General features: G+C 43.4%; 1 protein-coding gene across 1 annotated transcript in view; it reads right to left on the reverse strand.

The window, feature by feature from the left end:
- Frem1 (Fras1 related extracellular matrix 1) overlaps window positions 1–13,047 on the reverse strand; it is a 149,481-nt gene that overhangs the window by 27,610 nt on the left and 108,824 nt on the right. Inside the window, 3 exon segments of the mRNA NM_001411535.1 lie at window positions 7,129–7,273; window positions 8,111–8,312; window positions 12,358–12,769. Of these exon segments, the coding sequence (NP_001398464.1) occupies window positions 7,129–7,273; window positions 8,111–8,312; window positions 12,358–12,769 (759 nt within the window).

Here is a 13,047-nt window from a genome sequence, read left to right on the forward strand (position 1 = left end):
TAGCACGATGCGTGTAGGTTAAGACTGTCACCAAACGGATTGCAGACTGGTAAAACCATTCTGGAAATCAGTCTGGAGGTTCCTCAGAAAATTGGACATTGAACTGCCTGAGGATCCAGCTATACCTCTCTTGGGCATATACCCAAAACATGCCTCAACATATAAAAGAGACACGTGCTCCACTATGTTCATCGCAGCCTTATTTATAATAGCCAGAAGCTGGAAAGAACCCAGATGCCCTTCAACAGAGGAATGGATACAGAAAAGGTGGTACATCTACACAATGGAATATTACTCAGCTATCAAAAAGAACGAGTCTATGAAATTCGTAGGCAAATGGTTGGAACTGGAAAATATCATCCTGAGTGAGCTAACCCAATCACAGAAAGACATACATGGTATGCACTCATTGATAAGTGGCTATTAGCCCAAATGCTTGAATTACCCTAGATCCCTAGAACAAACGAAACTCAAGACGGATGATCAAAATGTGAATGCTTCACTCCTTCTTTAAATGAGGAAAAAGAATACCCTTGGCAGGGAAGGGAGAGGCAAAGATTAAAACAGAGACTGAAGGAACACCCATTCAGAGCCTGCCCCACATGTGTCCCATACATATACAGCCACCCAATTAGACAAGATGGATGAAGCAAAGAAGTGCAGACCGACAGGAGCCGGATGTAGATCGCTCCTGAGAGACACAGCCAGAATACAGCAAATACAGAGGCGAATGCCAGCAGCAAACCACTGAACTGAGAATAGGTCCCCTATTGAAGGAATCAGAGAAAGAACTGGAAGAGCTTGAAGGGGCTCGAGACCCCAAAAGTACAACAATGCCAAGCAACCAGAGCTTCCAGGGACTAAGCCACTACCTAAAGACTATACATGGACTGACCCTGGACTCTGACCCCATAGGTAGCAATGAATATCCTAGTAAGAGCACCAGTGGAAGGGGAAGCCCTGGGTCCTGCTAAGACTGAACCCCCAGTGAACTAGTCTATGGGGGGAGGGCGGCAATGGGGGGAGGGTTGGGAGGGGAACACCCATAAGGAAGGGGAGGGGGAGGGGGATGTTTGCCCGGAAACCGGGAAAGGGAATAACACTCGAAATGTATATAAGAAATACTCAAGTTAATAAAAAAAATAAATAAAAAAAAGACTGTCACCAAACAATGTCCTATATTTAGTTTTCTTAAAACTAATCACTATAAATAAAAACAATCCATTGAAAAGCTATGAAACTTAACCCAGGCTATAGATTTTCCAGAAAAACTATTTTTAAAATAAAACCTCCTATACCCACAGGGTAAAGTACAATGTGTTCTGACTGTGAATTCTCTTTTGCAGTAATGTATTTGCAATGCTCCTTCTATTCTTAAAAACTATGCAAATACCAGAGGGGAAAAATGAAATGATGTAGCCAACCGCTTTGGACTTCTTCCTGTAAGAATCCACATGACCAGGATTAGGTAGACATTCAGATGTAGGAACCTATAAGGACACTCTGTAAGTTCTGTGTATGTAGGCATTGTGTAGATAAGGTTGGATCGGTGTCTTCACATCTAAGGGATCCTCTTCTTACTATTGAGTACAGTGCATTCTGTGGGCAGAGACGTTGATTAACAATGTGTGTGAACACATCTAATGAACCTTTTAACTGGATGGGAAGGAGCTCTGAGGTCAGGGCTTCACCTCACACTGTGGATGTCAGAGTCAAGTATTCTTTGCTGTGGGGTGACAGCCGGGAAACTGAAAGGCATATCAGCACCTTCGATCTCTCTCATGGTGGACATAGTTTTGTACTTTGCCCTGCTGACAGCCGTCAGAACTATGTCTAGACTTTTCAGATGACCCCTGGGAGGAAAGACACCTTCAGCTGAGAGCTACCAGTCTGGAGATGCTCAGCACAGCAGAGGAACTCTTCTAAGTGAAGGGTATATTTTGGTCTTCGAGAACCACATTTGGAAACAGAAGATATTGAAGCCGGATTAGCTGGTCCCTCTGCCTCTCAGTAACTTGAAGTAGTCAGACACGCAGAAAAAAAAAAAAAAAAAAGGTATGGACATCTCATTTCTCATTGCAGAGTCTTTGCCAAAGTTTCATTTTCTTCAATCACCCTTATCCTGGTTTATGTCTTCATGCCCAGCACACCATCTGGATCTTTTTGACACTAAGTGTGCTCCATGGAGCAGCCTTTGCCTCTCCATGTACGGCAACTCAACTTGCCCAGTCTGGAAGACAGAAAACAGCAGAGGACCCAGCAACTATCTGTTCCCTGTGCTGATTCCCCAGCTGAGACGTCCTTTCCCAGAATCATTAGGGTCTTTTATATGCCTTGAGAATAATTCTCACATGTTCTTTATAACCCCAGCTTACTCTGAACCTCTTTAACCATCCATTATTCTGACCTTGTTAGAGAGAAAGATGTCAAGAGAAGTTTCATCAGCAAAACACTGTTTCTTTTTTTCCTGATCTTCTGATGTGTGATTCCTTTCTTTTTAAAAATAAATTTGATTAACTATTTTATTTATTTACATTCTAAATGTTGCCCCCCTTCCTGGTCCTCCCTCCATGAGTGCTTCACTCCATCCGCTCCCCCTTTGCTTGTAAGAGGGTGCTCCCCCACCCACACATACACTCCCACCTCACCCTGCTAGAATCCCCCTTCCCTGGGGCATGGAGTTTCTACAGGATTAAGAGCAACCTTTTCCCATGGAGGCCAGACAAGGCAGTCCTCTGCTACATATGTCATGGGGGCCACGGACCAGCCCAGCCCATGTCTGCTCTAAAGCATGTTTTCTTATCTGGGTACGTATGTTATTCTCTGAGGCATATTATAGTTCTCAACACTACATACAACGGAGACACCGTTGATGTCACAAGCAGCAGAAGGGTGGTCCAGGCATTTGGTGGGTGGAGCTACGATGCTACTTGGAAGCTGTGCACAGGACATTGGCCTATGGCAAAGAATTATGCTTTCCTACACAAGAAAAGTGTTGTCAATGGTGAGAGAGCCTGTCCTACAATTTAAAAAAAAATCGTGCTTTTGGCATTTTATTTTGTAGCTATTTGACTCATGTATACAGAGGAACAACAAAGGGAGAGAAACACTCGGGGTTAGAACATAAGTTTGGGATCTGGGTCAGCAATCTAGGTTAATAACAGTGCTGTAGCCTCTTCGTGCCTCAGTTTCCTCACTTCTCAAAGCACACTAGAGGCAAGCCATACTTCAAAGGAGTTAATGAGCATCCATGAGTGATCGTCAAGTGAGGCGAGCTTCTCAGTAGCGGGTTTCAGAGAAGTTAACATGGTGATTAGGCCATTATTCCCAGAACTAGATTGTCACTTAAAATCAAGTAGCATCTGACTTCAGAAAAATTGAAATGCTAAACTATATTTTTTTCTAATCATTCTAAGGTTTATCAATTCTGAGATGAAGCCATTAAGCCTGATAACCTCAGACTTTGAACACCTGTGTTTCCCAGTTTTCATTTTCTCTTGATAACGGGGAGTGGTTAGCCCAGAGGCGGCACAGTGAGCGGAGCAAACAGACCCTTTGGAGTCCAGCACACCTCGAAAGCATTCATTAGTGTGGGGATGCGGTCAGTTCTTCTGGCTCCCTGGGCTTCCATTTTCATTAGCGTAAAATGAGGAGAATTACACTCATGTCAAATCATTAAAATTAAAATGAGTTAATGTGTACAAAGCACCTGTACACAGTGGGTGCCTAATACATGCCATTTTCTTTGCCTTCCTCTGTGCTTTCTGTAGCTCTAGACTGTGGCTAAGCATGTTAACTTGGGGCTGTAGACAACGGGCAGCCATTAGTGAACAAACGGCTTCAACCTCTCCCCTTACAAGGTGTTTCATAAAGGCAGTTTAAAGTTTGCCTGATAGAAATCCTTTCTTTTTACACTTCTTTTGACTTTTCTCTTCTGAGGCCAAGAGTGAGTAATAGAACAGCTGGTTGCAGTTGCCAGAGAGGACAAGAATCAGTGATCAGAGAAACCATTGAGTGCGAAGGGCCATGGGCTCCAACTCTTACTTTGAAGTTAATTCTCTCTCTCTCTCTCTCTCTCTCTCTCTCTCTCTCTCTCTCTCTCTCTCTCTCTCTGTGTGTGTGTGTGTGTGTGTGTGTGTGTGTGTGTGTGTGTGTGTGTGTCTCATAAAGAAGTCCACAGGGAACATGTACAATTACATTGGAGTACATTGGCTTCATTCTCTGGTCTACAAAGATGTTTTCAATGACTGCTGTGGGCCCTGTGTGTCTTGGTTAGGCTCTGTAGATCATTTGGACAGTCAAGTTGAGCCAGAGAGCAGAGCAAGCTTGTGGGTGAGTCATGCCAGGGCAGAGCTGGTAAGAGACGTGCTCTCTGAGATCCGGACGCCAGCTCTCACATTCGGCGGCGGCCGCTCTTCCACTGGCACAGACATAGGTACTTCAGCACGCGGAGTCGAATTTCCTGACTGCCTTTGCAGGACTGTGCTCTTAAGCACCTAACCCGTTGCCTAGAATTCAGGCACTTAGCCAAATCTAAATCTTGAGGCAAACATCCATGGACTTCAGTGTTATCGAATAGCTTCCATGCATGTCTTCCAAATGCACTCGGTAGCAAGTTGTTACCTGCAATAACCTGGAGGGAGCGCTCTGTGGCCGGTTAAACTGAGGCCATTGCATAGTGAACCCTCCCACAGATCCTCTCTAGCATGACCAGCCTGATGAGTTTTGATGTGACTAAACACATTCACCAACTAGCCAGCTGTTGGTAACTTGATTAACCTCACCCAGACCAAACTTTCCTGTGTTCGATGCAATAGAACATCTATTGATCCCTCAGAACTAATAATGCATAGAAATCACAGAAGCAAAGCACAGTGTTTAGCTTATTGGAAATAACCGTATGGTCGATTGCTTTGTGAATAACCCTAAAATCAATATCTAATCACAGATAGGCTTTCATCCACCAAATATTTCAGGATATGTCTTCAAACGGTCCATTCAATTCGTATAAATATTGAGGGGAATTAACACTAGCAGTAAGGACCCCCAAGACGCATTTGCTTGGAACTGAAATACAAGATTCTTCCACACAAAACAAAACAAAACAAAACAAAACCCTGTCTGCTTGGACACAACTATTCCACTCAAATACCAAGACAAATGCAGAGAAATCTCTACTTCCCTGCACCCACTCAAAAGAAAATAGCATACAAGATGTAAAGATCAAATCTGAGTTGTTTTTGTATTATCAGTCTTCAGGCGTCTTTCCTCACGGGTTCTAGCCATTTCCAGATGATAGGGCCATCTCCAGCATGAACCTGTAGGAAGAGATCTCTGCACCAGGATGCCTGTGCCGGTCTAAGCCAACCTCCACGGAAGCCATAGCTCTGTTAGCTTGTGATGTACTCTCCTGTGACTCGCAATAAGAACTTTCGTGGTTACCTAAAAACATAAAGCAGCTCCATGGAGGAATGTCCTCGCTAACAATAAGACATGTGCAGGGTACGTGTGTGAGGAAACCTAGCGCCATTGCTGGGGGGAATTCTGTCACCCACACCATGCTGGCTGGCACACGGAAGGCCAAAGGTTTGCACTCACTTGGGGGCAAACCTGATTGATACTGTGCATTTCAGCAGAGTCACTTTTAAAAGACTATAAGGCGGAGTGAAGCCAACCTGTTAATATTTTTAGAATGTAGCTAACTATTTTTCTTGAAAATAACATTTTTCCTTCCTTCCTTCCTTCCTTCCTTTCTCTTTCTTTCTTTCTCTTTCTTTCTTCCTTTCTTCCTTTCTTTCTCTCTTTCTTCCTTTCTTTCTTCCATTCATTCATTCATTCATTCATTCATTCATTCATTCATTCATTCATTCTTTAGACTGTGAATCACTTCCCTTAAGCAGAATGGGTGGGGGCATTTGTTTTAGTTTATAGCTTCAGGATTTTAAATGCAGGTAACTGGTCTTCCTTGTTCGAACCTATTCCCTAACACCCAGTGCTGTGAGCCTGACATACAGTAGCCACGGGACCAACGTCTGTGGGGTTATTTAATAGCAAGAAAGCAACATCAGAATGCTTTTCTAAGACTGGATACCCCGTTTTTTGCTAACAATGACTATAGCACACTCTGCTGGCAGATGATGAAACTACACTACAGAATGAGGAAAAGAAAAAATCAGCACTGAGAACATTTTCTCAGAGTTTCTCTTCCTGGTCCACATGTCTACATAGAAGGAGCATAGTAGGGCTGTGATCGTTTATGCTATTTTATATGTCTTGGACATGGTGTATACAAAATTTACAACAAATTAACTCTTCTCTGAGGCGTCTGGGAAAGGCAGTAAATAACGAAAACTAATGCAGCACAAGAACTGGACGGATGGACCTTCATTGTGACCATCTGTCAGCCAGTAAATTATTCAAGGTCTATATCCAAGAAGCATCTGGAAAGGAGGCACAGTCACGGGAATTATCCTGCTCTGTTAATCTTGTTAATATTGCAGATTTGTTCTTGTTATGGCGAGGATCCTACATCATATATATTTGTACTTAAAAATATCATTTAATATCCCCCTGAGTCTATTTTTGTTTGTACCGTCTTCTTCTTGCCTATAAGGCTTGTTAGGTTATTTTCCTTCTTTCTTTTTTGTAAGAAAGAATATATTTGGCTGCTCCTTCCTACTTTATCCCACCCCCACCTCCATCCCCACCCGCCCCATGGTTCAGAAGCCGGTGGTGACTAAGGCAGTCTTAGAGTGACCTCTGGCTGCAGCATGTACACACAGGCTTTGAGCTCAGTCCTGAAAGCCCTCCAACATCATCTTCCCGGCGTGCAAAGGAGGATATACTAACAAGCATAGTAAAAATGATGCTGCTTGCTTCACCTTTCAGTGTCCTTACAATCTGGAAACGGCTTTCCCACCACCTAGAAACAATACATCAGAAATACCCTCTCCAAAATAAATTGTATGAGTCTATGAAATAGTCCACCAGTTTACCCTGTTCATTGTAAATATCTACCCTGTAAACATTTACCCTACGAATGATGAAAGACCTGGTTTGGGAAAAATTATTTCACGTTCTTATTTGGATGAACACGATGTGTAGAACCAGTGACTAATCGGAAGTTACCTCTGGGGAGGGGCAGTGTTCCCTGTGGGGTCCATGGCCTGAAATTCCAGGATATCTGAATTCACTTGCAAAGAAGGGTTTATGATATAAAGGATGGTCTTGCGGCTCAAGTCCTTCTGGCTAAATTGCTCGTGGATGAATTCACCTGCAAGCAAGAAATAGATTATCTCATGGGTGATGAAATCAAACATCACTTGAGAATTGATAAAAACCACACTGCTGTTTTGTTTGAAACAGATTTAAGGATCAGTGCTGGGATTCTATTCAGCCTTGCCTAGCATGCACGGAACACACCCCAAATCCTGCATGGTGGCATACACCTGGAATCTTAACACTTGGAATATCAAATTTGAGGCCAGCCTGGGCTACCTGAGACCTTATTTTTTTTAAAGCCATAGTCCATTTAAAGAAAATTAACATGATTGCATCTATGTTCAAGATTCAAATTTGATGGACTCAAAATTATCTTTAAATTTGCTTTGCTTTAGAGATATTTGCTAAAGAGAAAGGAAACATGGATTTAATAAAACTTGTCACCTCTGCCATTCTGTTTAATGAGGTGTTGTGATCATTGCCTTCCTGAAGCAGAAATAATATAAAATTTAGCAAAACCATTAGGGGTAAAAAACAGACATTTAAAATAAAAAGGAGCTGATATAATTGAGGATTCATACTAGGAGAAAGAACTTAGTCTCAAATATTGATCTCCCCCTGGCACTGTGTTCTGAATATAAAAGAACATGAAAACAACACAAAACAAAACAACAAGTCTGTGAAGAGTTAGCTGCTGTGTCGGGAACTTCCCTCCTTACGAGGATGGATTAGGATTCAGCTTCAAAGCCCTATTAACGACCATATTGATTTATAAACTGAGTCTATCAGCAGCAAGCGGGCCTGCCTGCGCTTAATTGAGTTCCTCTTTGGCCCTGCCAGCAACTAGTAGTTTAAAAGGAGGGATTACAGGGGTTGAGAGGGAAAGTACCTGTTGTCGTGTTCTCCAGACGTCCATGCAACGGGCCTCGTAAAATCTTAAAGATGATCTGGTCATCCTCTGTGTCAGGGTCAGACGCCTTTAGCACATGGGAAGTGATGTAAATCCCATAGCAGCCATTTTTCAAGAGCCCCACTTGAGAAGGGGAGTGCAAGCGTGTGATCCGAGGCGCCTTCTTATCCAGCTGGTCCACCTGAAGCATCAATAGAGCGTTACACAAGGACTTCTCTCCCTGTGCTACACGGGGTTCAACAATGGGGAGCTCCTCAATTTACGGGTTACTTGAAGTCCTTATCTGTTGATTTCTGCTAAAGCCTGTCTTGTCCATCCTGCCCTAACAAATACAGAGACGAGGGCAGAGGCTTACTTTCCACCATAAACCTTCACCCAGATTTATAATGTCTCGAGTCTGATTTTCCTTATAATATTAGCTTTATGAAGGGAAATGCTGTATCTTCCCACCCAATGCCCATTTTTGCACATGGCATGATGCCTGAACCATGGCAGAAGCACACGGAAGATGCTAGAAATGACCCAAGAATTACACGGCAAGTTTAATGTTAGCACCACAGAAAGATTTGCTGTGTTTAATGAACTACATAAAGAGAATCCTAGGTATTTACATGTGTCAAAGACCTTTTCCACAGGCCTTTGCCCAAATGCCAAAAGTGTTGAATAGAAAAATTGAAATAGTTTACCATAAAAATTACAAAAGTGGTTATCAATAGGCTATGAATTGTTCTACTAAGGCTGAAGACCATGGACTCAATAAATGGACTAGATATTTAAGGGTAGTGGATTGGGTAAGGCTGTGGGGACAAGCTGACTAGCCAGATGAGCTGAACTAGCAAGTTCCATGTTCAACAAGAGAGATCCACAAACATGATTCCACATTTATAACCATGCATGCACACACACCACACACATACACATGCAAAAAAAAAGGTGTGTCCATGGTTTCTGAATTTGTTGTAGATGATTATTAAAACATCTTAATGAATTTGGATCTGAATATTGTATGCTAGGATTTCCAGCACTTCAAGGCTGGTGGGATGTGGGGTGTGAATTTCCTGATGATCTCTGGGAAGAACCTCCCAGAGTCATGGTGGCACGAAAGAGGAGAAAGGAAACTATGCTAAGCTATACTAGGATCCTCCCAAACTCAAGATGGCTGGAGGGAGGGTTGTGGTTTTTACTTTGTTGTTGTGTTTCTCTTATAAACCCAAGTGTTACAAAAGTAATGAAGATCTGTTGTGGTCAATGTTTTTTAAAAATGTCTCACTACACAAACTCTAGGCACATTGGTCCCTGTTGTGCCTCTGGCCATGGTGTGATCAGATATACTACATTTTGCTTCATCAAAAGCAGGTTGTTGACTTGGTATACCAGAAGGTTTAAAACATTACAGGGGAAGACATTTTATTTTTAAGAAAGGCTCTGTCTATCTTACAATAACTTAAGGTGTATTTGGTGAAAATCCTCCCAGACATGTCAGTCCCAGAGAGTAATGGTAAATCCCTTTGTCTCCACACAAGCCTTGTCCCTTTCACAGGAGGACTGCATATTGTGACCATCTTGGGTATGTGTGATTTCCCACAGAATGAAGGTCATGTGTGCCTGCTGCTATTGATCAACCACACCTTATCTACCTATCTATCTATCTATCTATCTATCTATCTATCTATCTATCTATCTACCGTCTATCTATCATCTATCATCCATCTATCTATGTATCTATGTATCTATGTATCTATCTATCTATGTATCTATCTATCTATCTATCATTTTTAGTTCTTCCGTCCTGTAGATTTTCCATTGATTACTCACGGTTATTCTTAGAACCACACAGAACCTGTTGGTCCATGCTTGAGTTACTTACCTCAGTCAGTGTATTATTATTTGGTACCATTCAATAAATACTGTGTTGTTTTAACAAAACAACTCTAGGAAGCAAGACATTGGGAGTGTCCTCTCTCCTACACTGCTGGCAGGGCCAGCTGCTTCATAGGACACTGCTTGATCTCTCTGCTCTGAGAGACCAGGTGTTCAAGGAAATTTGGGAACGAAATACTTAGGTTTTCCCTGGAAGTGTTTAACACAAGGTTGGTTTGTTTGCACAAGGGATATCTTACATTCGTGATGAAAACTAAGGTTTACCCAACCCAACAGACAATGTCTGCAACTTCAAAGAGTGAACAAACTCTTGGACTAGCTTTACTGTTAGAGGAAACGCTGTGGTGGAGAAATCTGTTTTAGTTCTAGCACATTCTCTCTACTTCATCCCCATTTCCATTTCTGGAGTACAGGAAGCAGCTGTGTTTGCATGTAGAATTTGTAACTCTTTGAAACTTTCAGGAAATAAATCCAGAAAAGCATTTTTCAGTAGACACTGCCATGCCTGAGTATCAATGACATCAACACCATCTCCCCAAGTATCTACAGCCTTCACGTGCCGAAGACCCATCCACACCTAGAGAGCCCGAAGGTTAATTCTGTGACAAGTGTTCTAGGCCACAGGCCTGGATTGACTGGCTAATGTAGACTGAGTGAGCCTTGTCCAGTCCACTGCCAGTCCAAGGAGAGAAGACTGGGCTTCTCCCAAAGGAATAAGAGCTTTGTCTCTCTCGCCTTTTTATTTCCCAGGCTACAGCACGACCTTGGCTGCAAGTTTTAGTCTACTGGCTTGCTTGCACAATACATCTTAAGCATGCCGAGGTCTATAGTAGCCTGAGGCAATGTCTAAATCGTCTTGTGCCCGTGTGCCTCTCTGTCTCTCACAGACACACACTTTCTGTCTCTTACACTCTATCGATCTGTATCCTTTATCCACATGGATATATGGATAATGTACACAGAGGCTAAAGAACAAGGAGAAAATAGTATCTCACTAATCGGAGGGTGTCCTGAAGGAGAGACAAAATCCCTTCTTTGTTGCTGTTGGTTGAAGTGTGCGGAACAGGGTGAACCCCATCCAAGAAGAGTACGCGTTCAGAGCGCCAGAACATACTTGATGTGTTTTGACTGGAAGATGCAAAACACTCTGCCCTCCGAGAATTGTTGAGCGTCTACAAATGTGGCCGTATGGAGCCATAGGAAGGACACAGAATTTGGAATCAAACAGACTTGACGTCTTTGATCAAATTATTTAACTTCTGATACTCGGTTTCTTCATGTATAAAAACGTAGACAATAAAACCTACCACATAAAATGTTTACGAGAATCAAATGAGATTTATGCAAAGCATAATCTGGTCTTCAGAGAACCATTTTAAAAGCATGCAAAACATGTAAGAACCAGAGGAAGGGACTGTAAGAAAGGACATGTAGATGCGACAGGGCCACAGCACTCGTGAGTGCCGGGCAGTTGGTGATATGCACAAGACTGGACCATCCACATTTCATCACGGGTCTGGGAGGGACCACAAAACTAACTCCGCCACTGCTCCCCAAAGTCCTGTTGGCCACTAGTTAACAGTTGCTAGAGGAGAGAGCATTGTTTTCTTCAGTGATGTAGCTGTTGGTATGCTCTTCGTGCTCCGGTGAATAAACTTACGTGAGCAACACTAATCAAACTCAGCGGGCCTCACACACACAAAGAAGATGTTGGAGAATAGTTTCAGTGGGAGGGGAAGGGGATGAATGGGAGAACGGGGAATAGGGATAATTAAGACCCATTATACAGTTTATATATTAAACTGTCTAGGAATTAAGAGTGGAGAAAAGGTGTCTGTAGCTGTTGCTACTGTAGGCGCCACCATCAGCTCCTGGGTGACGCTGCTGCAGCCTTGTAAGTTACAATGCCAGGAGATGACATCCCTGACTAAGCAGAATCCTCAAGGCACGATTGTGATTACAAACGTCTAGTGCGTACCTCAAATATGTCTCAGGCAATGTGTGAGCGCCTCGGATAACCTAATCTTGTTTAGTGCCACCACAGTCTGCAGGCATGCTTGTCAAAAATTGGGAGGTGTGATAGTTTGAAGGAGAACGGCCTCATAGGCTTGTATATTTGAGTGCTTAGTCCCCAGTTGGTGGACTGTTTAGGAAGGATTAGGAGGTGTGTCTTTGTTGGAGGTGTGAGCTTGGAGGATTCAAAAGTCTATGCCAGATCCTGTCTTACTCTCCCTGTCATGGGCTTGTGAGTCAGGATGTAAGCTCAGCTACTGCCTCAGGACCATGCCTCCCGGCTGCCATGCTCACCACAGTGATGACACAAACCATGTGTCTGCCATACTTGCCTGGATAATGAAGAGAACGGGCTCTTTCTGAACTTTCCCATCCACAACGAAGCCTTGGTTCTTCCTGTCTGTGGCCAGGAAAGTAAAGCAGTCCTCCTGGGCACCGCCTCCTGCATGCTGGTAGGCCACAACCCTGCTGTCTACATCTTGCTGGGTGAAGTTGTGCTGAAGTACTTTCCCTCTCAGGTAGAGGTACCCGTGGCGCGGGAGCTGGGCCAGAAAGAAGGTTAGGTTCTCTGGAGGTGTGTCAGGGTCAGTCAGCTGAAGGTGATCCGTGGACAGCAGGCCCATGGCCCCTTCCACAAGCCTCAGCCTTCGGTTCCTGGTCAGCACAGGCAAGGCACTGTCCACACCCTGCAGTGTGATCTCAAACACCCCCTGCTGGGTCTGCAGTCCATTGCTGATGGTAAATCTGGCAAAGAGAGGCAAGGCAGTCTTCAGCATGGGCTCTTGTGTCCCCATTGACTGGAATGAAATAACACACATACCTTTACTACAGGACACACCACATTGAGACTCAAAGGAAAAGCGGGGATGGGATTCCTGAGGAATGTCCTTCTCTCATTAAACCAGCTGCTAGACAATATACACATTGACCATGCTACCTCCAAGAGCATTTTCCCAACACCATTAATGCCCTTCCTATGATGAAGGCAGGTTCAGTGTAATCTTTTACCTCAAACAGGAATT

Source organism: Rattus norvegicus, chromosome 5, assembly GCF_021556685.1.
Source record: "Rattus norvegicus strain SHRSP/BbbUtx chromosome 5, alternate assembly SHRSP_T2T, whole genome shotgun sequence".
Classification (NCBI taxonomy): domain Eukaryota; kingdom Metazoa; phylum Chordata; class Mammalia; order Rodentia; family Muridae; genus Rattus; species Rattus norvegicus.